At 36.3% G+C, this 27,928-nt stretch overlaps 2 protein-coding genes across 2 annotated transcripts; both read right to left on the bottom strand.

Moving 5' to 3' along the window:
- Positions 1-16,108: 16,108 nt before the first annotated feature.
- LOC137748662 (probable calcium-binding protein CML18) lies at positions 16,109-17,828 on the bottom strand. The gene has a single exon (XM_068488830.1). It carries the CDS (start codon positions 16,967-16,969, stop codon positions 16,352-16,354), a length of 618 nt encoding a protein of 205 aa, XP_068344931.1. The 5' UTR covers positions 16,970-17,828; the 3' UTR covers positions 16,109-16,351.
- Positions 17,829-18,130: 302 nt separating this feature from the next.
- On the bottom strand, positions 18,131-27,147 carry LOC137748663 (brefeldin A-inhibited guanine nucleotide-exchange protein 2-like). The gene is made up of 11 exons (XM_068488831.1): positions 25,703-27,147; positions 24,363-24,680; positions 23,823-24,168; positions 23,327-23,749; positions 22,940-23,229; positions 22,382-22,655; positions 21,121-21,620; positions 20,714-21,035; positions 20,206-20,587; positions 19,400-20,082; positions 18,131-18,982 (listed from the first exon to the last, which is right to left on the bottom strand). Exons 1-11 carry the CDS (start codon positions 26,872-26,874, stop codon positions 18,371-18,373), a joined length of 5,322 nt encoding a protein of 1,773 aa, XP_068344932.1. The 5' UTR covers positions 26,875-27,147; the 3' UTR covers positions 18,131-18,370.
- Positions 27,148-27,928: the final 781 nt, after the last annotated feature.

Genomic DNA, 27,928 nt, shown 5'->3' on the forward strand with positions numbered 1-27,928 from the left:
TCATTCAACTTACCACGAGACTACTCTTCCATAGTTGTGCTTTGACTTTTTTTTGTCGAAACATAGTCGATTTAATTATTTGAACTCGCAAGACCTTACACGGAGTGTTCCGATTTCGGATTTTGGCATTGTAAATAGATATGACATTAATTGTTACATTTGGGGCAGGAGCATGACAATTCCTTTTAATATTATTCATGATATAAAATAATAAGAAAAAACAATATATCTAACTTAAAGTCCCTTGCATTTTCATTTTATTATGAATGAGATTTTTGTATAGAGGTTAATTTGCACTTTCATCTTATAATTCTCTCTATACTCTACCAAACCATTTCCTTCTTATAATTTCTTCAACTCAAGGCCGTCAAAATTTTAGGGCCCGTTTGGTATCCTATTAAAAAAAATTTCTCCTTTTTAAAAATATTTCTTAAGACCATTTTCTTAGGAACAATTTTTAATAAGACTCAAAAATTTGTTTGGTATAAAATTCAAATTGTTTTTGTATTAACTATTAAAAAAAGAAAAAAAATGCAACCATCAACTTATTGGTGGAGCTGACAGAGGTAAGAGAGGATCTAGCATGAGAGTAGGAAAAGAGGAGAGAGATATCAAAAGATAGGAGAGAGGGAGAGGATCTGGCATTAGGGTCAAGAGAAATGAGAGTGAGAGAGAGAGAGAGAGAGAGAGAGAGAGAGAGAGAGAGAGAGAGAGAGAGAGAGAGAGAGAGAGAGAGAGAGAGAGAGAGAGAGTGAGTGGAGAGTGTTGAGTTTGAAAACTCTAAATACTGACTATTAGTGTTTCAAAATATAGAGTAAATTGTAGTAATGGTCACTCAACTTTAATCAAATTGGAACAATGGTCCCTCAACTAAAAATCTATTACCATTGGTCTCTCAACTCATCAAAATATGTAGCTATGGTAATTTTCGTCAACTTCGTCAAATTTTTTTCAAAATGGGTTATGTTGAAAAGACCATTGATACAATTGGGGTTTCTCAACTCATCAAAACTTGTAGCTATGGTCTTTTTCGTCAACTTCGTTAGAAAATTTTGTCAAAATGGGTTATGTTGGAAGAACCATAGCTACAATTGGGTTAAAATTGACGGGCCATTGCTCCAACTGAATTAAAGTTGAGGAACCAATGGTAATGAATTTTTAGTTGAGGAACCATAGCTACACATTTTGATGAGTTGAGAGACTAATGGTAATGAATTTTTAGTTAAGGGACCATTGCTCCAATTGAGTTAAAGTTAAGGGATCATTGCTACAATTTACTCCAATATATAAGCTATTTTTTCGAGTTGGTTTTGATTTTTTCTAAAAGTAGTCCTACTAAACAAAGATTCTTGGCTTGAAACTCAAAAATTGTTTCTGTGTCAAATAAATTGCATAGAAAACTTCATTTCAATCCTTGATAAAGATATTAAAATCATGAGTAAGATCAAAAATTTAATTTTAGTCCCTTGATACATTAATAACCTCATTTATTAATTATATTTTGTATTTTAAAAAAAATTATTTCTCTTTTTCTTCTTAATTTTTAATGTATTAATTTTATTTTATTATAATTTTCATTTCATTTATCGTAATATATTTTGTGTAAACATTTAGATAAACTAATTTTTGTTATACAATATATTTCGATGTACTTTGTCTTCTTCATTTAGGTACATTAAATTCATTATAATAGATTTAGGTGCATACACTTGAGTACACATATTTCGGTACATACATTTCAATACAAACATTTAGCTACATTAATTCAATATAATACATTTCGGTGCATACATTTTGGTATACACATTTAGGTACATTAATTTAATATAATACATTTCGGTGTGTATATTTCGATACATACATTTCGGGTACTAACATTTATATACATTAGTTCAATATAATACATTTCGGTACACACATTTAGGTACATTAATTGAGTCTTTCAAGTTTGAAGAATGTTAAATAAAATTAATAAATTAAAAAACTCTTTTTTGGTCAAAAAATAAATTAAATTTATATATTAATAAATTTAAATATTTAATGGGAGACATCAAATAAAATGCTCATTAATTATTTTGAATTAAGGACGGATCTAGGGATTATAATTAATATGTAATCTAACACAAGGTTTATTTTAAATTTCAATCTTTTTGAAAGATTAAAATTAAAAAACCCCTAAATTGAATTCAAGTTGAAAACCAAACATGTCCTTAAATTTTTTCACAATCCTAATTACTTAAAGTTGAAACATATGACACTCATGAATCCATAACTTGTTAAACAAAAATAAATATACTTTACGTGTGTGGATACAAGCTGTCATTCTAACACTAAATAAGATTATAAGTGCGTTCAAAAAAAAAAAAAAAAAAAAGATTATAAGTTATAAATTATATCAACGCCCAAGCTGGTTCTACTTGTTGACAGAGAGAAAAAGAAAGAGACAGATCATAAAATAAACAGAGAAAATAAGGTTTCTTTGGCCAAAGGAAAATCTAAATGGGTCTCCCCTGTAATAAAAAATTTGGCCAAGCGCCCTCTCTCTCTTTCTCTAAGAAGAAAGCAAAGGACCACCTTAATATTAGAAAATACCTATTTGATAATTTGCCTTTCAAATTTGTATAGAGCTGCTAAATTTTTCTCTAAATTTTAATTTAGCTAATTTACCTCTTGAATTTATAAATAGCCAATTTTCTCTCGGTGTTAAATTTTAAAAATTTTCATCCAATTTTCTATCCATGTTGGTCATATTGAATGACAATATCTTGGAGTATCATTGAAGATTGCTTGTCTTCCTTAGTTATAGGAATAAATTGATCCGTGTAAATCATGTATTGATATTTATAGTTGACTTCCTAGAATAGCCTCATGTATTATTGTATAAATCTTGTACTCCATGTAAAGCAGAATTCGAATGAAATAAAACTACCATTATTATCTTCCTTGCTTATCCTAAACCCTAGAGATCCGAAACCCTAGCAGCTTTATTTTTTTAACATGGTATCAAAGCACTGTTTTTGGTGACTCTGAATACCCAAAGCTTCCGCACCTTAAACAAACAGTACTATCATCATGAGTGAATCAGTAGCCAATCCAAAACCAACTGAGATGGCTATATCTCGAACCCATTCGTATTACATCCCTCTGATCAACCTGGGAATTTGTTTTTTTTTGCTTCTTTTTTATAATCTTTATATGCGCCTATGTACACTTATTCAGTGAGAACTTACCTAGAACTAGATAACTATAGAACAAAAAGAGGCACTAATTTGAATCAAATCATGTTTTGCAAGTACAGTTTACTAAAGTATATAATCATAGCAATCGTACATTAGATGTATTTCGTTGTCAACTTTTCTTGATCCATGCATGGTACACACACACACACACGTATATATATATCCTTAATAACAGTACTTATTTTGTTGTTTTATTGTATAATGATTTTTAAGGAATTGTGTCATAATATAGCCAAGAGTAGTTGGTGCAAGACCAAGATTCTAGGGTTCATACGTGAAGGGCAACCAAGTCCAAAAGTAGCGTTCCGTTCACGGGGTTGATTGAAACAAAATTTCAATCACAAAATTAAGAAATGATTTTTTTTGTTGAATTTAGTGACCATATGAGATGAAGTTTTAAGTCTTCAAGAAAGAAATAGTCTTCCCTTTAAGAGGGTAAAGTAGAAGAAATGGAAGAAATGATGCTATGCTTTACGTCATTATTTAAGTTGACGGATATTTTAAAAAAAACATTTTTTTTATTTATTTAATAATATATGATATATCATCCCATGTAATGTATACATTGAAAAATCTTTCGAAGAAATGAATGTAATTAGGGAGCTTAGAAACCTGTACTAGTTACCGAGCCCTAGCTAAGCTTTGGAGCAGTGCAGCAATAATACTGTGATCCTTATCTTAATCAACTCGATCCCTTTTGATTAAAGTAACTGAACCCCCATTATCTAATCCCAAAAAAAAAGTTTGAGATACGAGTAAAATTAATACATAAAGATATATGGACCACGCGAAAGAAAAATTAGTTAATTAAGAAATAATTAGTTAAAAATTACTCTCACTTGCGATCTTCCATGTGAAGAGCACCTATGGCTATGGGACTTCGAATCTACCGCAATGTTGCATGTTCTCACTCTCCCACAAGCTGCTTTTCATTCGGAAGTGGCTTGAGATTGTTGCACCGTTTCTTGTCCTCGATGGAACTGAAAGCCAATCCAAATCCATTTGAGACTTTGGTTTAATTAAATTAATGGAAGTTGCATTGAGCATTGGGAATATTTTAGGGACTAAACAGCCGACCAAACTGAGGTTGCCATGTGATAGATGGCGATGGATTTGGAATCATTATGGTCATCTCTTCACCTGCTTGTTTAGTCTCATTGAAATGAATTAATGCTAGTTGCAATTGGCTTAGTATTAACGTCAACGCTTCATTTTGTTTGGGGTGATGATATTGGTTGGTACTTAATTGGTAGGTAGACAAATCGTGGGTGCACATATGGTTTCTTCTATAAACACTAGATAATTTGTTGGCCATGCTCCTTCATTTTATGATTAATTACACCATTAACACCAGTGGGGTACTAAATTTGGAACCCTTTTGAAATTATTAATTTCTTTACAGAAAACAACTAAGAACTGTTTTGTTGCTTATACTCTTGCTAATTTCGGTCATTCTCACTCTTCTGATCATGTTTGGATCAATGTAATTCCTGAGTGTACTAAGAATGCACTTCTATTAGATACTGTTTGTACTGAATGCCCTAGAGACTTTGCTTTAATTAATTTCTCCTTTCAAAAAAAAAAAAAAAAAAAAAAAAAACAACAACAACAACAACAAAGAACCATTTTGACATATGATATTTTAAGAATCACTTTCAAACCGATTAGGTCTTAAATAGTGGTGTTTCTCGTTATCAATAATTTACAGCTCAAAAAGTCTTTAAGTAGTGGCGGAGGCAGAGACCACAAGCCAGCCTTGGCCCCCCTCCACTTCTTTATATCCCTTGTAATTCGTATATAATGTATAACTACAAATGTGAAAATAGCTAGACAGCTTTAGTTAAGCTTATCCCCTCACTGCAGCTATGAGGTAAAATCATATTTTTCAACATGATTATGTGGTAAATTACTGAACAGAAAATGATAATCACTCATCTGTTACACCAAGTACTCTTGTAAACAAGATTATTAAGCTTTGTACATTATGTTAAGACTCCCCCGAACATAAATATATGGCTCTGTCCCTATATATAACGGTTTTTTTCTTACATAAATTAAATACATTGTCAAGCTAGATTAGCTCCTTAGAGTAAGACGTGACAAGTCTATCTTCAATTCTGAAGGCGAGGAGTCCTACACACTCTGGAAACCCCACCCCTCGCCGCCTGCCTTTCTAAATCATTTTATTGATAAAAAGTAAAAACAAGTACTACTAGGAGAACAAGAATCGAAACCCTATGAAAAGGAGATGGAATTGGTTAGTCACGGAGCCGAGCATCTCCGAAGAAAGTGTCGAAAATCCTATGTGAAATGTTTTAACCAAAAAAAAAAAAAAAAAAAGGTGGTTTTCTGGTTTCAAAAGAGATGCCAAAATCCTACATTTGACATTCTCAACTTTGTTGCCAAATTTGAAAGCAATGCCATATTTTTTTTGTTTTATTTAATTACGAGCCCACATATTTCTTTAATTTTTTTTCATTTAGTAATTATTTTATTATTAAATTATGACTCACTTGATTTTACAAATAACCAAAAAACATTTTAATTTGACATCTCGGTTGGAATGAGAGATTTTACAAAATAGTATTTTGCCACATCAACTATAAAAATAAAATTTAACATTTTAATTTGACATCTCCGTTGCAAATGGTCTTATTGCCAGAGTGGGCTTGGGCAGCCTATCCAAAAAAAAATTTAGATGATGTTATCCACATATCCTTTTTTATTTCTTACACCTTCTCTGTTAATTTCTATCATTTGATCTTCTTTAACATATTCAATTTGACGGCCGAAAATTGAGAGGAGTGTGTGAAAGGTAAAAAGAGGTCTGTGAACAACACCAACTTTTTTTTTCTTATAAAGCTCTACTACCATTAATCAATTCATAATACCACTACCAACTTGAATTTGTATTGGGTCAGTCAAAGTACCAACAAATACAAAAGCCTTTAATGAAAATTCGAAACTACAGTTCTTCAATAATATTGGTTGATCATATTTTCCCTTTGCTTGCAAACTCTATATTATTTTGGTTAATTTCTCATTTCCCTTTATTATAGCATCTAGAAAATCAAGAAGAGAAAAATATTTTTTATGTCCTAATTAGCCCAAGAAAACTCTCATGCTCTATGTTTTTACAAATTTTTTTTTTTTTTTGTCATAGGAGAAAAGAATGCATATTGGTCACTCAGTACTCACGTTTGAATTTAATTTCAAGAATGAAGAACAAATGAAAGTGCCTTTAATGTTTTATTCTTAACCCTATACATCAAATCCAACCTTAGTTGACCATGTATCATTGGGCACTAGGATGACCAAAAGAACGAAACTCTGTTTCTCTATATATTATGTGCATTTTAGTCTTAAGTGTACCATTTCTAACATGAATTTTGGACTCCGTCACTGAAATTCGTTGACACAAGTGTGAAGCCATAAAAGAAAAAAAATCCAAAGACATAAATCATACTCCAAAAAAGAACCGAATCAATAGTAGAAGAAGATTGTTAATGCGTGTGTAACCCATTGGAGGACTTGTCCCCCACTTACAGTTAACGAATCTTTATCATACAAATATTATAATCGGAACCGCTCATTCTCTTTATCATCATCTAAAGATCATATATGCAAAAAGTCATTCAGAGAGGTCGTTTAATCATCCTTATGTGTTAAACCAATCGGCAGTTGTAGCAACAATTAAGTGGCATAGTCATGATTAACCGTCCATTTGTTAAACCAATCAGCAATTGCAGTAACAATTAAGTAGCATAGTTATGATTAACCGTCCATTTGTTTTAGGATAATGCTAGGGATATCAAAATTTTAAACCAAATTATGTGTCACTAATAGAAAATAAACATGTTAATTAACACATAAGTAATATCCACAGCGAATGTCATCCACGCATCAAGGCAACATACAAGTTCACAATAGTGGATCCAAAACTTCGATTAATATTAAGGTCATCTTAAGTGCAAAATTTATTTTCTTACATTATATTTCTTATATATTCTTTGATATTGTCTTTGCAAGGATAACTAATCAGATACAAAGTAAAAAAAAGGAACGCATTTATGAGCATGAGAACCACCATCATCGATCATGCGACATTGGAACGGCTAAAAAGAAGTGGACAGTTTGCTGAGGAACAAACTTTTTGTTGCCTTGGAGATGACCTAAGAACATTATCCCCCATGAAACAAGTGAATTTTTGTATTATTAACCAAAGTATTAATTTATATCTTAAATTTGAGATGTCTAAAAAGTATTGTCTCCCACATATTTGGAAGTCCAACTAAACATTTTTATGATTTTGGTAAGATTAATATATTAGGGAGACTAGGAGAGAAGTAACCTTTGTATTCTTCAGTTTAATACGTACTCACATAAAAAAAAAAATTTGCCCCGACACTAGACAGCTAAATTAAACGATACACTAATCAATTAGATTAATTGTATACATATCTATATATACATGCAACATGATAAACGTTGGAATTAGAAAGTCCAGTATTTTAACAGCAGAAAAAACAATTAATAAACATATGGTCACTAGTCACTACTAGAAATTAAGTGTAGCTTATCTTACAAATTATAATTTATTGAAAAATGGATAATGCAAGTTGGGGATAAAAAACCTATGCTTAGATTTACGATGTTCTGGATAAACACAATGTTCGTCAGACCTACTTAAAGTATCCAAGAAAAAAAATTGTGTTAATTAACAAATGACAAACATATTTTTAATCTACTGTAGTTTGTACTGTGTGACAAGCAACTTACTCAAATACTGTAACTGTAACAATATATATTGTATTTATGTTGGGATTGTGGGTTACATATCTACTGTTCTAAAAAGAAGGAACCCAAAGTGAGGATCTGTCTGAACTGTGAAGGTAACTAGCTAGTATAATAGCCATCGAAGCGTGATAATATATACAGAGATTGAAATAAACATGCAGTTGATTCATATAATTAACTTATTAGTGTATTTATTATCTCCAAAGCTGCAATTGGGGTTTCGTGCTTAATTATATTTACTGCTTAGAAGTGCTAAACGGTTTTGAGAGGAATGTAAAATGAAAAAATTTCATTATACGGTTAAATTCCGTACGTAAAGATTGGGAAAAAAATTTACATGGAAACAATTTTTTAGTACGTATTTGTATGTTTTTGTTTAGATCACAAGTGAGATTCATGAGACTGTCATGGAAGTTTTTACCAAGAATTAGACAATCTTGGCTTTCAAGAACAATTCATTCGTGATTGGTTAATGGGAGATCAAGATGTTCAAAACTTGGTTCCTTATATATATAGAAAACTTTTACCATTACACTTCATATAAAATCATCACACACTTCTCCCTTCTTTTAGTTTTTGAAAAGTGCATAATGACTTTTTAACATGTTAATAACAACTCTCAATATATATACTAGCATTATTTGTTCATCAAATTGTGCCCGTTTACTGCTTTTCTAGCTCTTAGCTTTTGCAACATGTACCACTTCTAAATGCAAAATGGGCATAATCTGAAAAAACTGAATGTAGCTATTCAAAGTTCAGCTGGCCTTCAACTCTGAATGCAAAATTGGCTGTGCCAACCAAGTTTTAGTCTCGCTTATTAAAACCAAAATTATGTAAGAGTCTTATAGCTTAAGTGGTTGAGGTCATTTATTTCTACATCTGAGATTCTAGCTAGGTTTGATTAACCCTCCTCCAACATCACTTATATTAAAATTAAAAAAAAATATATCAAAACCATATATCAAGACCAAAATACCCACCAAAAAAGAAATAATAGAACCTTAGGAAGTGATACAAATGTTTCCACAAGAGTAATGATAGGTAGATCAACTTTTTAGACTAAATTTACAAATTATATGATGTGTCACCAATAAGAAATAGGTACTTTAATAAACACTTAATAATTGAATAATCTACAACAACAACATCATATTATTACAAAATTTGGTCCAAAAAGTTAGTTTCTCTATTACTCTTTTCCAATTCAAATTGCAAATAGGAAAATAAAAAGAGTTGATTACCAGTGGGCCTAGGTATATATGGACTACTTGAGATTTAACCCTAAACCAACCTTTCACTATGGGGCCAAGACCTAATGACCAATTATATATGGGCTTATATGCCCTAGTACTCTATTCTTGGGCAACAATATCAAAAGACTACAAGTTATTGAAACCCTTGCAAGTCTTCAGAGCACATGAAAAGAATCAAACCCACAAATTTATATCTTAATAGTCACTTTTTTAGAGCCCAAAATTTGAGTGGATACTAATTCAATTTTAACATACAAAAAAACAAGTACTTCGTTTACGGGGTAAGTAATCTCTTAATATAATGCCCATAAAAAAACATTACGCTTAAGAGTGCATAAGAGCTGACAACTTCATGCATGACCTGGTAACTCAATACAAAATGATACGAAAAAAATGGATTTTAGATTAAGACTTAACGGATTGGATGTGTTAACGGGTCAACCCCATAAGCACCCGTTAAATAATGTGTTGATTCAAGTCTACATGAGAGTGACCCGTTTCAACCCATTTGAATTTGTTAAATTAAAAGTCCTGGCTCTCTCATAAACGTAGTGAGTAAATTCGCGTATAATACACGTATTGTATATGTACTTACGTATTTAAAAAAATACTTTGTTTTCCATTTACGTTTTAGTGATTCGTTAAATTACACATTTTTTGAAAATTCAACGTACAATATACGTATATATGTACTTTTCATGTTAAAAAATAACAAACTTTTAAATATTACACATGGGATTCACGTATTCTAGACGTATTTTTAAAATATTTTTTAAGAAACATATATAAATAATTAATTAATTTAAACTAGAGAATGCCCACATATTATGTGTGTACATACAAAAGATTTTAAAAGAAAAAAAATATATGAAAGAGAGTTGGAAACGGAGAGAGAAAGGGAACGTGGGGAGGTTTTTATTTTGAATTATTATCTCTACTAATTAATGAAATCTTCTTTGTCAATCAAAGGACGGTGAAAAGACAATTTTGTCTTGTATCACACAAAAAAATGATGGGCAATAATGTAATTTCAGAGGTCCAAATTTTACTGTTTTTTATTAAAGACTCACATACAGGTGATGTTAAAATATCTCTAATATTTAAAATAAAAAATAAAAAATAAAAACCAAAACAAAAACCTCCCACTACCTCCATGTTTTCTCTCTGTAACGCCCCGACCCCGAAATATTTATTTTCGGGAAATAGTGTAACATCCCACATCGCCCAGGGGAGTGATCCTTAAATGTATATTCCCATATCTACTTAGCACGAGGCCTTTTGGGAGCTCACTGGCTTCGGGTTCCGTAGGAACTCCGAAGTTAAGCGAGTAGCGCGCTAGAGCAATCCCATGATGGGTGACCCACTGGGAAGTTGCTCGTGAGTTCCCAAAAACAAAACCGTGAGGGAATGGTAAGCCCAAAGCGGACAATATCGTGCTACGGTGGTGGAGCGAGCCCGGGAAGTGATCCGCCCCGGGCCGGGATGTGACAATTTGGTATCAGAGCCTAACCCTGGCCGCGTGTGTGCCGACGAGGACTTCGGGCCCCTAAGGGGGGTGGATTGTAACATCCCACATCGCCCATGGGAGTGATCCTTAAATGTATATTCCCATCTCTACTTAGCACGAGGCCTTTTGGGAGCTCACTGGCTTCGGATTTCGTAGGAACTTCGAAGTTAAGCGAGTAGCACGCTAGAGCAATCCCATGATGGGTGACCCACTGGGAAGTTGCTCGTGAGTTCCCAAAAACAAAACCGTGAGGGAATAGTAAGCCCAAAACGGACAATATCGTGCTACGGTGGTGGAGCGGGCCCGGGAAGTGATCCGCCCCGGGCCGGGATGTGACAAATAGTTCCAATAGCCCAATTCAATTCTCATATTTGATTTATTACCAGTACACTTTATTTTATTTTTTTTAAATCCTAACTACTCACATAAGGATCCACCAAACCCACTTAGCAAAACATACATTTATATTTATATTTTAGCACCAATACCGTCATATTCACTCTAATTCCCAACAAAAGATCAATCTCAATTGTCCAATTACCATAATTACAGAATTTCCTGCTTAATTTATTAAACGTTCACACAATTTATAACTAGAATTTATATATACAAAACATAAGATTTCCTTTTATGATAAAATTCCAAACTCCTTGCTTAGTTCAATTTCTCAATCAAAGCTTTGTCTCGTTTATTTAATCTCACTTATTGTCTGGGTGCATCTAACGTCTCGTTAGACTGCCTACATACCCTAAATAGGGATCAAACCATTCGTAGTTCACATTTCCAAAAATTCAAACCAAATTCAAATATATTCATTTAATCCAACATATACCACAATCATATTAATATTCAAATCATAGCAGTTAAGTCCCAAAGCATAATTAACAAAATTCACATAAAAACACAATTTCGGCTCCCTAGCCGTGCGCGGCCGCACCCATCGTTGCGGGTGGCGGTCGGCGGCCCCGGCTCGTCGCAAAATTCAACTATTTCTAAAAATTCTCAAAAATTACAAAAATGAAGATCTCAAAGAATAGAGCAAATTTTATACATGCAGCCAAGTCCAATTTGGCCTGGAAAGGCTCCAATTTGCCTTGAACCCGGCGGAAACCTTATAAATGGGTGGCCCCAAAATGTCACCTCCGGTGCTCCGCCGCCCCTACCATTGTTTGGGATTTGTTCCAGACCTCAAGGGGAGTCTAATGGTGGTGGAGATCGATGTATCTTGCTTAAGATTTAGTTGATTCGAACACACACCCGCTGCACCCCACCGTGCGGTTTCTCCCGATTTAAAGTCTAAATCCTTATATTTTTGGGATGTAATAGGAAGAGGGAAAGTCGTGGAGGGGTTTCCAAGTGGTTGTTTGATGTAATTCACTAGAAAAAATGGTGAAAACCCGTCGGAAATATGTACGGCGCCGATCAGGTCAGGTCACCAAGACCCGGGTCCCTATCCTCTGTTTCTTTTTCTCTCCTTTCTCCTCGCCGTTCTCTCTCCCCATTTGTCACCCTCCTTTCTATTCTTTTCTTTTAATCACAACCATCCTTCATTTATTTTTCTCTCTTTAATCACCGCCACACACGTGGCACAATTCATGGCTCCAGATTTCTAGAGCCTTCTAAATGGAAATAAAATTACCAAAATAGCCCTGATTTTATATGTTAATAACTCTTTCGTTATAACTCCGTTTCACGAACGATTTGCGCCTACGCGTTCGTGAGTTCAAGCCCTATTCAAAATATAAATTGTGACCTAAAAAGGTCCACGGATTTAAAATAGTTAATTTTCAAACTTTAAACCTCGTAAGCAGTTTAATTTAAAATTGAACTCAAATAAATTAATATAAATTCCCGAAAAATAATATAAACTCTCAATACCACGAATATGTACATTATAATAATTCCTGTAACAAAACTTTACGATTTTCCCAATTCTATCTTTGGGACCGTACATCGATTTAATTTCGATTTTCTTCACATATTCACAATTATGAATATAAAATTCATATATTTAAATTTTCAAGGTATTACACACTCTCTCTCTCTCTCTCTCTCTCTCTCTCTCTCTCTCTCTCTCTTCCTCTCTTCTTCTCATTTTCTAAAAAAATGTGTTCATACACACAAAGTGTGTAGGCAAATGCTAGTATATAATTAGAGATATGTTTTGATGATATGTGGGTGGTAAAAAAACAAATTTTTTTGCAAGAATTACTTAATGCCAATGATTTTTTTTTTTTGAATGGTATACTAGTATTTTTTTTAAGATTTTGGTTGAAAAGAGAGAGTTCTATAAATAAGTAGTATGAATAAAAAAAGGGGGCAAATTTTAAGTTTGGCATTTTTTTTTAGCAAAGTTGTTGAATCATACATGCACATATATGTCACATACTATGTTCCTTATGTATTTTTCACATACTATTTCGTCGGGCAAAGATACCCCAATCAGTTGGGTAATATCACTTTTTTCATCGGGCAAGCCCAAAACTTTCCCCGAAGTTTTTACCAAAAGAGTCAAATTTCCCTCCATTTTAAAGGTTTGCCTGATGAATCATATGTTTTTCATCAGCAAGAGTTCTTTCCCACCATTGTTTTGGCCAAAATTTTCATGTGCGGATTTTTTATGAAGGTCTTGTCCTCGAAATTGTTGTCGAGCAAATTGCTATTGCCCGAAGCCTTCTAATTTTCGTCAGACAAAACCTTATGCAACGAGCTTTGTGAGACAAAGGTTTGTTGGGCAAAACCTAAGGCGACAACATGTAAGTTTAGGTGACAAAAAGGAACTTACGAACTCATGCTAATATTTTGTGATTTCGTTTGAATTCTTTTACTTGATTATGAACTAAAGTATATATTGTTTTTAATGGGTTCAAATGCGTTGGATCACCTAACTTGTTGATTTTAATAGGTTGTGTTTAAGTTTGAATTCTGAAATTCATTAAAATAATTCAAGTATCATGGTATGACCTATTAAAATTACGAGTTTGACACGACAATGGCACAACCACATTAAATATGACTCGTTTGTCAAATTTAGTAATGCATGTGTTCTGTTATAATTCGCCGAGTTTATATTTTTGTTTTACCTTTATGTATGTTTTGTAATGTCAGTTTGGCAAATGTCCTACAACGGTCAACATAGACAAAACCAAGGATACAAAAAAAAAAAAAAAAAAATCACAAAATCAGAATTTACTTTTCATTTCTCTCACACTTTTTGCTTTGTCTTTCTTTATAAAAAAAATGGTAAATTACATTGAACTACCTTAACTACTGGGTTATTAACAGTTTCATACCTCGTCTTTAAAAAGTTTTAATGTCATACCTTATTTTTGAATTTGTTGCAATGTCATACTTTCTGTCAGTTGTCTGTTAATTCATCCGTTAAAATGCTGACATGGCTTAAGGTGAGACCCATTTTCTATTAAAAATTTAATTAAATATTAAAAAAATAAAACCAAAAATCCCAAACCCCCATCTCCTTCCCCCCGAAACCCCCATTCTCTTCCCCCCTAAACCATCTTCCCCTTCCCCGTTGGTTCCCCCCACCCCAAAAACATTCCTTCCAAGCCCAGAATCCCTCCCCCACCACCCCCCCCCCCCCCACCCATCTTCTCCCTCCCAAGCCTCCCAACCACCTCCCTCTCCTCTCCTCCACTCTCTTCACCTCTCCTCCCATTAAAAAAAAAAACAAAAATACAAATCTAAACCCACATTGTCCAGATCGTCGCACCCCACCCAACCCTTCCTTCCCGTTGAAGTCGAACCACCACACCTGGTTGATTTTTTTATTATTTTTATTTTTTGAAGTTTTGAATGGGAGGGGAGGTGAAAGAGTGGAGGAGAGGGAGAAGTGGGGTGGAGGGGGGGGGTGGTGGGGAAGGGTTTTTGGGCTTGGAAGGAAGGTTTTTTTTTTTTGTGGGGTGGGGGGGGGGGGTGGTGTTGGGGAAGGGGATCTGGGTTTGGGATTTTTGGTTTTTTTTTTTTAATGTAATTTTTTAATATTTAATTAAATTTTTAATAGAAAATGGATTTTGTTTCTAACCATGTCAGCATTTTAACAGAGGAATTAACAGACAATTGACGGAAGGTATGACATTGCAACAAATTCGAAGATAAAGTATGACATTGAAACTTTTTAAAGACGAGATATGAAACTATTAATGATTCAGCAGTTGAAGTAATTTTGTGTAATTTACTCTAAAAAAATTAACATAAAATGACGTGGTTTGGGGCCGTTTAAATACCAAAAAGCAAAGGACAAAAAAACAAAAGGGAAGGAAAAAAGAGTGGAGGAGAGGGAGAAGTGGGGTGGAGGGGGGGGTGGTGGGGAAGGGTTTTTGGGCTTGGAAGGAAGGTTTTTTTTTTTTTTGTGGGGTGGGGGGGGGGGTGGTGTTGGGGAAGGGGATCTGGGTTTGGGATTTTTGGTTTTTTTTTTTAAAGTAATTTTTTAATATTTAATTAATTTTTTAATAGAAAATGGATTTTGTTTCTAACCATGTCAGCATTTTAACAGAGGAATTAACAGACAATTGACGGAAGGTATGACATTGCAACAAATTCGAAGATAAAGTATGACATTGAAACTTTTTAAAGACGAGATATGAAACTATTAATGATTCAGCAGTTGAAGTAATTTTATGTAATTTACTCTAAAAACATTAACATAAAATGACGTGGTTTGGGGCCGTTTAAATACCAAAAAGCAAAGGACAAAAAAACAAAAGGGAAGGAAATCCTATTCGTTGAGTTCTTATCAACTGAAGAAAGCTACCACTGTTTTGTTTGTTTTTTATTGGCAGGACACATCACATCGGCATCACACAAGATAAGAAGCAACCGGAGCCGATTGACAAGCACTAACGAATAATTCTCATATTTGGACAAAAGATGGAGGACCCATATTATGGATAATACTTTCCAAATACCAGAGAGAGAGTGTCCCACAGAGAGAAGAAACCAAGAAACAAGAACTGCAGTCAAAGAGTGAGAAAGTGAGACCGCATTGTTGTGGTGCGGGAGTATATTCTGCATTTTTTATTTATTTTAACAAAAGATAGTATTTACACGGAAGGGAGGAAGCCAAACTGAACATCATAATGAGTTATTAATAATGTGGTTCAAGTTTGCTTTTGACGAGAATCGAATTTAAGACCTCTCATTTACAAATGAAGAAGAACATCACTAGATCGTAATAGTAAGTGATTATATTCTTTCTTCTTATAACCTCTCAAAAATCATTTATTTTATATTACAAGGGATATGGGTTAAATTACTTAAATTAAATTAAATAAAAAAAAGAAGAGTTTAAGTCTAAAAACGTAGTAGATTTAGATTAAAAATGAAGACCATATACCAACCAGCAATCCACCACTATGCTCCTAAGATCATATCTCTAACACAAATCAAGTGATAAAACCCCTTTTGTTTGGAAAAAGACTCAACAATTTATACAAAATGTATGCATTCTTAAATCTTGTTAATCCAACTAAGCTTCTTTCCATTTAATTTATACATGATTTAGCTGCAGCCTAACTTAAAGCAGACACCTTCAATCAGTACACATAGTTTCTTGTCATCATCAACCTAAATTCTTCAAAATCCACAGCTCCATCTCCATTCCTATCGACCCCTTTAATCATTTGCCTACACTCTCTAAGGCTGCATTCTTTGCATCCAAGGCTGAACAGAACCCTCTGCAACTCCTTGGCTGAAATCTTCCCGTTCTTATCCGTGTCGAAAATACGAAAAGCATCCATGAGTTCACAGTCTTCTTCCTCATTTCCAAACCCAACACTATTACTATCATTACTTCTTGATCTGTCAACATTCACTGCGTTCATGAATTCATCCAAGTCTATGCATCCATCTCCGTTACGATCCATTTCCCTCACAATCCCTTCAGCTTCCTCTGCGGCGATCGACTTCTTGTTTCCGAGGCACGAAAGCACGGCGCTGAGCTCGAGAGGGGAGATTTTCCCGTCCCCATTTGCATCCATGACCTCAAACACTTGCCTGAATTGGCTGGAGACTTCCATGCCTGCAAAAGATGAGGTTGCAGCTGCAGGCCGCACATCAAACCTGGAAGAAAGTTTCGGTGTCTTTCTTTTCTTGCATCCACTTGTCATCCTCTGGACGGTTGACGCTAAGAAAATTCTGATACAACTCATCATTGAAGAGAGAGCTGACAAGATTGTGTGCTAGAAAGAGAGAGAATTATATAGGCTTTTGCGAAAAAGAGTGGAACGAATAGTGTTGAGTTCTACGCTAAATTTATTTAAATTACAGAAAAGAGACTCGAATTTAAATGATAAGAGAGGAAAAAAAAAACACTTGGTTCTAATTAGCAACGAGTCGAGAATGATCTAATCAACTAACTTGACTAGTGGTGAGCCTAGCAATTTCTCTACGACTACAAAACCCTAGAAGCCAACAAATACTGATATCTAGGCTCTTGGGTTCTCCAAGGTGTATGTAAACACACACACACACACACACACACACACACACACACACATATATGAGAGAGATGCCCATGGGATCCTCATCCATGTGAATGCATGTATGTATATCTGTAGATCTAGGGAGTCGGACCAAGTCTTTTAATCCGGGGGTGGGGGGATTGACTTGCTTGGTGGATGCCAGCTGAGTTTTATATGATATCACGTACTCTCTCTGTCACCGCTTTCTGTCTCTTGGCTCTCTTGTGGTCTCCGCAATTTGAGGTCTCTAATTCACTTTTTGTTGGTGTTTTCTTGCAAATTGTCTCTTATTTTTCTCAAGTGAAAAGGTGACCCCAAATCTAAGTTCCACAACACAGATGACAGACGGAGCCTGAGACTCGTAAATCAAGTAGTTAAGAGTGTTTAACCCCGCACCTGAGATATTGCTTACCTCTACTCCATAAAAATCTATAATAAATTATGCCATTGCCGGCAAGATAATTTTTTGAGATACATTACCAAGTCCATCCATCATAAATCTAATATTTCCCCGTCACCATTGTCTTCTTGTGTGCGAACAAGCATTTCTATTGGGTTTTACGACACAAGGAAAAGGGACGGCTGAATTTTATAAGTTATAATCAATGAGAAGATGCTCATAAATGTATGCATTACAACGAGAACTCACATAAAATGGGTTCGCACTCCACTGTATTATTAGAATAATACGCCACAGTGACAGTAAAGCCCATTGCATGTAAATCCTTGTGTGACAACTTTAAATTGGGCAAGAGAAAGTCGACATGAGATTTGCGTTGGTTTTTCCAACGAAAGGCGGATTGAATCAAATCTCCCCATGTGAAGATAAAAATATGTGACTACTGACTAGCATACAACATCAAAACTCCGGAAGAGATGTATAAATTCTAAATGGAGCTATAATCTCATATGAGACTACAGAAGGTTTAGAAGCACTAGTCAATCAAATTCAAAGCATTGCTACTAACTCTTCATAACACTATCAAACTATATTTCCAATAACGAATAAAAAACGAATACGAAAATGAAGACTACGAAGACTTAGGATAAAATTATCATACATCTCAAATTGCGCGGTCCTATCTCACCTGCTCAACACGACCGAAGCAACACAGGCCCCACAGATGAGCTGAGCATGTCACCGAGGGCAATCTGGACCTCATTTGAACCGTGTTCACAACTTATCAAGCTGGAAAGGAGGGGGAAGAACTGAGACAAGTTGTTTTCAAACGAGGACTCTCCCAAACTACAGATAGTCTGGAGAGTTGCCACCATAAGCGGGGCACGTTGGGCCAATTCTCTTCGTCTCCCAGAACCTAGAGGAATTAGCCACTGGAGCTGCTGCCCTTTGGATGATTCAGATACCTTTCCAGAGCTAGCAGCTTCAATATAAAACTGTAAAACCTCTCTGCAGAGGTCCACGATGCAGGACTCCACCTCCGCTTCATCATAACCTGCTGGGCTATCCTCTACAAGGTTCTGTAGGAATGTAAGGCATATTTGGTAAGATTCATTCTCGATGCGCAACAGTGGAGGGTCTTGCATTTGGGTCACGGCACCAAATTCTTGTAACCTTGCTCTTAAAGTGGAATCGGTGTTAATCTTGTGAGCGTGAGATGCAACATCGTGCAAAGCATCAAAAAGGACTAATGTGTTTCTCGCGGAAAGGTGAGAGCGATACATGGTGTAAATCTCCATCACCGCCTGCCAAATATAGTGAAAGACAAACCTCACAAAACCGTATTGACATGATAACATGTAAATATCATATGATGAAATTTATAACATGTACATATCACACACTCACGCACAACACACACATGCATTCAAAGGTTTGCCCTATCTTCAAATTGATTGTCGCTCCAGCATTTTCTATTTTCAAAAACTGTAACTGGACAGCAAAACAATAAATTTCAAAAGAAATGGTTATTGCAATATACTTCCACGACTTCAAATTTGGGAACATGCAAATTTGGTCCCTGTAGAATGGGTTGTTTCTCAATTGGGTCCCTAGGAAAAGGACTAAAGTTCATGCCAACTCAAACATATACCAAGCCGCATCCTATAATCAACGTAAACATGGTTTGTCCAACCTAACACCCATAATGGAGTAGAAATTACCTGAATCAATAAAAGTTGAACAGCAGCTCGGCACTTGACGTCAGATATTCCAGCATACATGTGGTTTGTCCTCAGTCTCTCTGAATCCTCATCACTCCTGCCAGACACGGTGGACTCTCCATTCTCTTCTCCGCTCAAAGCATGTTCATGGCTTCTAATGATGCCATCTCCACTAAGGAAAGAGAAATCAGGAAGCGTTGAATTGGCTGCTTCTTTTAATGATGAAACCACTTCTAGCCACTTTTCATGAGAATAGAGATCCCCTGCATTGCTCATCAATCGCACAAATGCAGCAATACCAATACCAGCTAAGCTTTGGTGTGGTCGTCGAATAAAACTGACTAGAAGCACCAAAACTTTCTTCAATAGCGGATTGACGGTGTTATAAAATTTGACAAAGAGATCAACAACTAATTGAAGTGCCAATGTGCATGTCTCATAGAGCCAGGCATCTTGATCAAGATCACCCACATCACCATCAGTCCCTTGCCCTGGTGAACCTTCCCCAGATGGATCGATAGCATGCCGCACATAGTCAAATATTGGAAATAGCACTGATTCAAACACCCTTTCCCACAAAGGTAGTGAGAAAAGGTGACCATGGTTACGTAAAGTTTCAAACAGAACTTGTAGGGCACTCCTCCTGATTTCAGGCCTAGGGTCAAAGCTAAGCTCGGATAAACCTGCATTGTGGAGATAAATATATAAAACTCTTTCCCAGTGTGATATATAAAAAAGCTCAAAATTTTAACACAAACGCTTTGCAACATTATGTTTATTGGCACCAATTTATGAAGTATTCTTACCAGCCAATAAAGGGAACCAGAAATAGATATGGTCATCCTTATCTGGCATTTCACCATTTTCTTGTTTTCCATCTTTCCAGGCTTGAGGTGAAGATGGCAAGATTTTTCCAGAAGCTTCCTTGTCCTTATTTTTTGATGAGGAACCAAGACCTCCATCTGCAAGTTTTGTAGCACAGAATTGAAGAAAAGCAATAGCATTGAGGCTAATGTCCTTGTTGAATCTACTATTCGTAAATGCAATTAGGCAATTCACGCAATCAGTAAAGGTAGTGGTTTCAGTCTCAGTAATGTACGGAAAATAGTCTCGAATAATCTTCTCAATTATTTCAAAGGCCAAGAGTACAATGTTTTTGTGGTCGTCATAAGCTGCAGTAGTGAATACCTGAAGAACATAACAATGGAGTATTATCAGTATGCAACAAGAATAATTCATGAAATCAAATTAATTTTTATCGGCTGTAGAATTAAGCGTATCACAAAGAAAAAAGGACTGGGAATGTTCCAGTACCATGAACATGCTCTTCCATCCAGATTTGACATTGTTGACACGAGATAATACCATTTGTGAGACACATCTGATGATTAATTCACGTATTTCAACTGCACTGCTTTTACGCATAACAATGACAAAAGGTTTCATGAACTCATTCTGAAAATTATAATTAGCCAACTCTTCTCGGTCCAAGAATTTCATTGACAACTGGCGTAGAGAATCCATAGCAAAAATGGCGATTGACAGGTTTTCAGAACAGCCAATTGTCACAAAGAAATTAGAGAGCACATGCCAGATGCTAGACCAGACAAGCCTGATGCGGTTCATATTATAATGCCTGTTATAAGAAAACAATTTAGGTCAAACTCTACAGTTTTTTAAAAGGAAAAACATAAACAAGATTGAAGTAAGGCGATCCATACGCAATCTCAACAATCTTTGTAAGGCTGAAAACCCGAGGATCAGATGCCGATCGCAATTCTTCCATAGAGACCTTGCAAAGTGCTTTAACAAAGTCCACAATCGCCTCACTGTTTAGTTTCTGACTCCGTGTGAATATGCGGCTCACTTCACCAACTTGTTCTAGCATGTTTAAATTAGAAACCAAATTGTTCATCTGTTCTGATGTGACAGCCCCAGAAGCATTCCCACCAATACCAGCACTATCATATGAACCTCGCAACACAGCAGCAGCTGCATACTGCATCCTTCCTTGCCCCTTCTTTTTTAAAACGGGAAGGATAGTGGACTTAGTCTGTTTTGTTTTTTCTGACTCACTCTGAGGAAAGGCAAAGAACGTAGCATCTGGAGGAGCACCCTCTCCCAAGAGATGTAGATGTTCAAACCGGGAAACACAAGTCAAAATATGTTCCCAAGCTTCTTGTAGGTAGTTTCCATCTTCATCTGCAATTGTCACTATTGCCTATAAAAAATGACCAAACAAAATATTAGATACATCTCAAAGTGCAAGCATTTGAGCATGCTACTGTGACAGACCTGTCACATGACAGTACATAAGTAACATTATGACGGACTGTCACCACCTAGTAGCACACAGTCGAAAAAGATGTTTTAACTCACACATCAATTATTCACCATGTTTATATTTATTTCACCGATAACCATACAAGCACATGCAAGACTCTTCTCCTAAACACTCTTCTGCCATCCATGCAAAGTGTCCAATTATGCAGTTATAGCTCTAAATTACAAATGTCTTCGATTTCTTTTTCTGATTCATTCTTGGGACAGCACATTATTATTCTAGTTAAGACCAGTAATTCAAGTCTATACTTTTGCCAACTTAAGATCTCATTTGCACTTGAGAAATCAATTTTATTGGAAAGAAGGCAGACATACAAAATAAAAATGGACAAAATTAGATGATGAGATTTCTGCGTAATTGTTCAAGTGAACATACTATTTTCATGCAAACCTTTATACTTATTCTGCTGCATTATATCTCAGCCATGATGACGGGTTAAGCATGAAAAATTAAAGTAAAATAACTTCGCATCCAAAGTGTTCAAATCTATGATAAGATTAGTGAAGTAACATGATTTCCTCTATGAGATTACTTCAGTCTTCAAAGCATCATGAAATTAAGGACAACTAACAAGTACAATCTTTAAGCTTATTCACATCCTGTACAGAAACTATGGTGGAGTACAACAATATGCTAACCTTAATTGCGTCAATATTCTTCTGCTTGATATCGGCAGGAGAGTGGAGAGAAGTAAACTTTGCTAGTGAAGTCACAAAAGCGTCTCTATGGGTCTTCATGGACATTACAGCAGTAACATGAATGGCATGACGAAAGCCTTCCAGACACAGTGAAATAACTACTTCATCGTCACTTTGATCAAGTGGAACACTGAAGGCAGCCAGCATAGGGGCCCAGCATACCTCAACCATGAATCTAAGAATTATCACATCTGTTGCAGCATAATAAACTGACCTACAAAATGTCCGTACAAGTTTATATTAAGAACAGAGTCTAATCAATATAAAGATAACACACATATTAAAGAATTTCTCAAAATTCCTAAATATAAATGCACAATATCTTAGTCTAGTCAAACTTCCACTATGCCGAGCAAGGAATAACAATCCTCATCAGTGAATAAGAGAACTCCTAGAAAGTAATATTTTATGGCCTCTGAAGAAAATGTGGTGTGATAAAAATGGAATGACAAATAGGATTCCAAACATTTGACATCAGAGAAGTTCAGTTAGCCTTACTCAGATTTGCGAGCTTTTTCTTTAAATTGTTCTTGCATATGCTTGATAAGATCATCACTGGTCTCCAATTGATTTCCTTCCCCCCGTTTACGGATCACAATATTCAAGATACTATCCAAGCCCAAAAGCCGGTTTGGGTTCACCGACTGTATTTGAGGAGCCAATTCATATTCTTTCATTTTAATCTCATTTCTTGATATTCGTTCAAACAATGACCTCAAGTACTCCTCAGGTAGATCTTTTCCATCATCTATGCCGCGATTGTTTCTTATAAAATCATCAGCTGACATCTGAATAATTTAAATGGCCAGAAAGAGAGGGACATCAATCAGCTATCTGTTTCAGTCATCCAATAAAATCAAGGTATATGTGAAATTGTTAACTCACCTTGTTCTTCACCATAGGGTTATGAGCATCAGTGTTGAGCATTATCACGGAATAAGCAAGGACATAGGCTGTGTCAGCACTAGTAAAAGCCTTTGAATTACACTTGCAATAGCGTTCTGCAAACTTTTCCATTATTCTATCGATCTTCTGTGCCTCACCAGGCAACCTAAAGCCTTGAAGAAATGCCCTGATGGCCTCATCAAACTCCAAGCCGTGAAATTCAAAGGAATCCACATAAGCATGCATTACTTTTAGCGATAAATCTTCTCTTTCTCCAAGGTAATCCCCAATCAAAGTCTTGTTCAAACCAGATGCATTTTTGAGAAAAGCAGCTATCTCCTCAGGTGAACTACCCACCTTGTTTGCATTAATAAGAAACTCAATTCCTTTTTTAGGTTTCCGATTAAAAAGAGATATACCTTCCTGCCACAAAACAATCATTAGATTCCAAGTGAAACAGCCTAAAGATGAATCTGATGGAATTCCAGACCCTTACCTGAAGTTCCAGCTTGTAAGCTCGGCGTTGTTCAATTGTCAGAGCATCAGAGGCCTCACTGGAGGCTTCAGAATGAGTGTCTGACCCATCAACAGGCTCCTCACTGTTCCCATTTGCCAAGGGAAGACCTCCTGGTTCAGGACTATTCTCAGTTGGCTCAAATCTCTTGTTAGAATGAGGATCTGGAATGCGCAATTGTTTGTTCATCCAATCTCCGATTGACCTCAAAACACCAACTAAGCACTTCATAGCTTCAAGTTTCATAGTTGCCTCCTGAGGTGGTAATAATGTGGTGGCAACACCAGGAGGGACACCTTGAGCAGTTTTAAGTAGGCCATTTACCATCCTGGCAACATGAAAGGAAAAAAGGAGAAAGAAGACACAAAAATTGTTAATGCAACACCAATCACTCACAATCCTATGCAGGTGTAGAAACAATGCAGGACATCTGCTAATGAATTTTATAATCAATATTATTGTTCAATAGTTTTGAAATTTGAAGAATTTATAGTGAATTCTACAGGAAAGAACATAGCATACCTTTCAAATATGTTCGATGAATTGACATCACAATCATAATTGATAAATATGTCTACCAAGATCTGGGAATCAACACACAGCTTCTCAAGAAACCGAAGTACTATCATCTTTTGCTGAAAATTGGGTTGTGCGACATTTTCCAAAACTCTGAGAACAATCATGGGAAAAAATACTCCAATCTCTGCTTTCAGTCCAGCTCTAAATCTTGACACCAGACTAATGAAGATGGAGCAAGATAGCTGAAAAACTATCATAAGAGTTGAAGCACTGTTCTTTAACAGTGATAGACATAAATATTGCTTAATCGCACCTAAAAACCTGTTCCACATCACACACAAAATTCATCATTAGAGATTTCAAGGTAGGAGAAAAAACTAGCTAAACTGAAACATATCTAGAAGACGATAATACAGAACGCAAGTTTTTTTCCCTGAATTCAGAGATATGAGGTGCATGAACACAAAAAATAAAAGAATGACTAGAGAAGACTTTGTGAATATTATTAAGATGCTGTCTTGTGCTCATGCACAGACGTGCGCACACCAGAAACCAAAATTCCACAAGAGACCAGCATGTACAACAGTTATTGCATTGTCAGAAAACTAAACCAAGATCTAAAAAGTAGCAACATCGAGGGATAAACCCCGTAGCATATTGCACAGATGTTTCTAATCTGGGGATCCACTCTAATACCTTAAGAGACACATCAGTTAGTTTTTCTCCGAATAGGGAGTGACATATCTGCATTATGAGTCTGCAAGCCTGGAGATATGCTTGTCCCAAACTGAATCGTGTTTCAGATCCCAGCAAAGTCCTCAAATATGTAAACCAATTAATTGATCAAGAGCTACCAGACACTCACAATAGCATGAATTTCCAGCATCACGTGTACCATGGCTCATGATCGTATGGAAGAGGTAAAACTAGAGTCCCACAAGGGCCACAACTAAGAAGTATCAACTAAGAAGCCACCGTATCTATCCACCAGCCTTTACCAGCTAGGCGACTACAAATTGACATATTAGTGATTCTCCTACTCCCCTCAGACCTCACCTAGTGTTGTATTATCATGCCAACCATCATTTAAATAATGAAACAAAATCCTCTTTGAACCATCTCTGTTATCTATAAACCCTCTTTCCACACAATCTCAAATATACAGATATAAACAACGTACTCGACAAACATAACAAAGTTAAAGGCCGAATCTCGAGCAAGTAAGCTGAATGCAATGACTAATCAGCTCAATCCGAACACATAATCAAGACAAATAACACTGAACACGAAATGGCAACATCTAAGAATAAACATTTTTAACATGAGAGCAGGCAGCGAGGTACCTTTCACTGGTCCTAAAGACAGCACCGGCATTCTCTAACAAAATCTTCAAAAGCTCTAATGCAACAATTTTTCCCTTCATCAACTCCGGATCCGCTAATGCCTCTTTGGGCGGAGTCTTCATAGACAGCTTACACAGAGCTCTAAACACCAAAAACGCATCTCTTCTCAACTTATTCCCAATCTGAACCTCCAAATCCTCATCTCTCTCCACTTCTCCGTCAGCCAATTCGCCTTTTCGGCCCTCCAATGCCGTCTTGTACATGCTAATCTCCCAGTACTTGGCATCCAACATGTCCTTATCAGTCGAATCCAGCAAATCGGCAGGGTTCGTGGTCTCCACTGTGGTGGTCTCGAAGGCCCCGTCGTGCCCTCGCAGTGACACCTTAGTAGGTGTCGAAGGGTTCAAAACTCCATCAATGTCGGACATAATCTTGGTGATAAACCCCTGAACGAACATTGTCAATGAGCCGTCGGCATCGGCTTTCTCAATCGGATCCATCAGCTCAGCCACCACGATCGGGTGAATAGGAACCGTCGACGAGTCAGCCTCCATTCTTCTGAACACGATCACCAGCATCTGGATCAGCGACGCCTTCGCCGTCGTCTGATTAACGACATTCTTACTCCCCAAATAGATGTCATAGCAAGTCCTCACTATCTGCAGCAAGCAATCTCCGTGAATTCGCAGCGATATCGACGTCACTGCTGATAACAGGGTCTTCAACACCAGCAGCTCCATCTGATCGTCCCCCAAATCGTGGCATTTGCACACAGACTCGATCAATTTCGTGAGCAACTTCGCTTCCGCGGCGCCCCCGGATGCGTCAGCCTCGCCGCGCAAATATCCATGGGCGATTAGCTTCTGGATGCAATCGACGGCCGGATCGGCGATCTTCAATACGCCGGAGCCGGCGGCGTTGATTACGGGGCTGAGAATGGACTCGGAGTCGGCGAGCGAGTACTCTTCGGAGCCTCCGTCGTGGAGAGGTCCCGGGCCGGAGTTGTCAGAGTCGGAATTCGGGTCGGGTTTAGACTTGCTGAGCCGCTCGAGCACGGCTTTGCATTCGCTGGCGAGCTTGGCGTGCTTCCGCCACGAGGCGTTCTTGATGATCTTATCGAGGGCTGGGGACACCACCTGCCTCAGACGGGAATCGGCTTCCGAAGAAGCCATTCCCGAGCTTGCTGCGAGTGTGACTCAGTGAGCCGGATCTGGAGAAATGGCTAGCGTCTTGCGACGGTGGACTGCGGTGCCGGGCGGGGACGGTTCGTGACTCGGTGAGCGGGTTGACTCAGTGGCATAGAGAGCTTCAGAGAGGAAGTGCGGACGAGTTGAGATTTGGATCGCGTTTTGTCATGGAAGGGGGAGCTACAATGGTGGGATTTTAAATCACGGAAATGGCCTTGAGCACCTGGGGAACAACTGCGGTGAAGACCCGTCGAAATCGATGGGTGTTTTTGGTATTTTGGAACATTTGGGAATTAAGTACTCCCTTTGTCAATGCTCGTCTGCGGGAGCTTTCGATATTCAGTTCAATATAATAAATTTTTGTTTGGACTTGCATCGGTTCGAAAAAATTATTATATAATAGGTGATGTTAAGAGATTTGTTTGTAAAATCAAATGATATGATTGTACATAATTGAATTATTGATTAAGTTTGATTAACGTGTTTGTTTTTTTATTGATAACATATCATTTGATTTATAATTTTGGTTAAAAAATTTGATCCACCCTAACATTATCTATTATATAAGACCATCTCTAGGGGAAACGTAAAAAATACTACAGACATATAACAGTAACAAATGATGTACCATTTACTAAATCGAGATGTCAAAAGCTGACATGGATAAAGAGATGTCAAATTTGCAGCTATCTTAAAATATGGTTTTTTGCTATTTAGGTATTATTTTATTATTTTTAAACTAACAATAACCCAACTTTTATTATTTTTGTTTAACAAAACCATAAATGAAACAATAAATTTTGACATATCAAGTGGAAGGAAAATATTGATAATATGTTAAATTGCTAAGTCAGTCGTCAAATTGAAATTTGATGTTTTGAATCTAATGTCTCCTTTGGTGATGTTTCAATGCGAATAGAGAGAAGGAAGGAAGAGAGGGACAATGAGGGAGGAGGAAGGAGGTGAGGGTTTGGTGCCTTTTCGCATCACAATGGTCATTAGGAAATTTTATCTAGACCCATTTATCTTATTTCTACAC

Source organism: Pyrus communis, chromosome 10 (assembly GCF_963583255.1).
Source record: "Pyrus communis chromosome 10, drPyrComm1.1, whole genome shotgun sequence".
Taxonomy (NCBI): Eukaryota; Viridiplantae; Streptophyta; class Magnoliopsida; order Rosales; family Rosaceae; genus Pyrus; species Pyrus communis.

Coding starts and splice junctions, on each gene's coding strand:
- LOC137748663 (XM_068488831.1), bottom strand. CDS start 26,874: ATGGCTTCTTCGGAAGCCGATTCCCGTCTGAGGCAGGTGGTGTCCCCA. Junction 22,656..22,939: donor GAAAAAGCTCGCAAATCTGA/GTAAGGCTAACT, acceptor GACATTTTGTAG/GTCAGTTTATTATGCTGCAA. Junction 21,036..21,120: donor ACAAAGATTGTTGAGATTGC/GTATGGATCGCC, acceptor TTCTTATAACAG/GCATTATAATATGAACCGCA.
- LOC137748662 (XM_068488830.1), bottom strand. CDS start 16,969: ATGATGAGTTGTATCAGAATTTTCTTAGCGTCAACCGTCCAGAGGATG.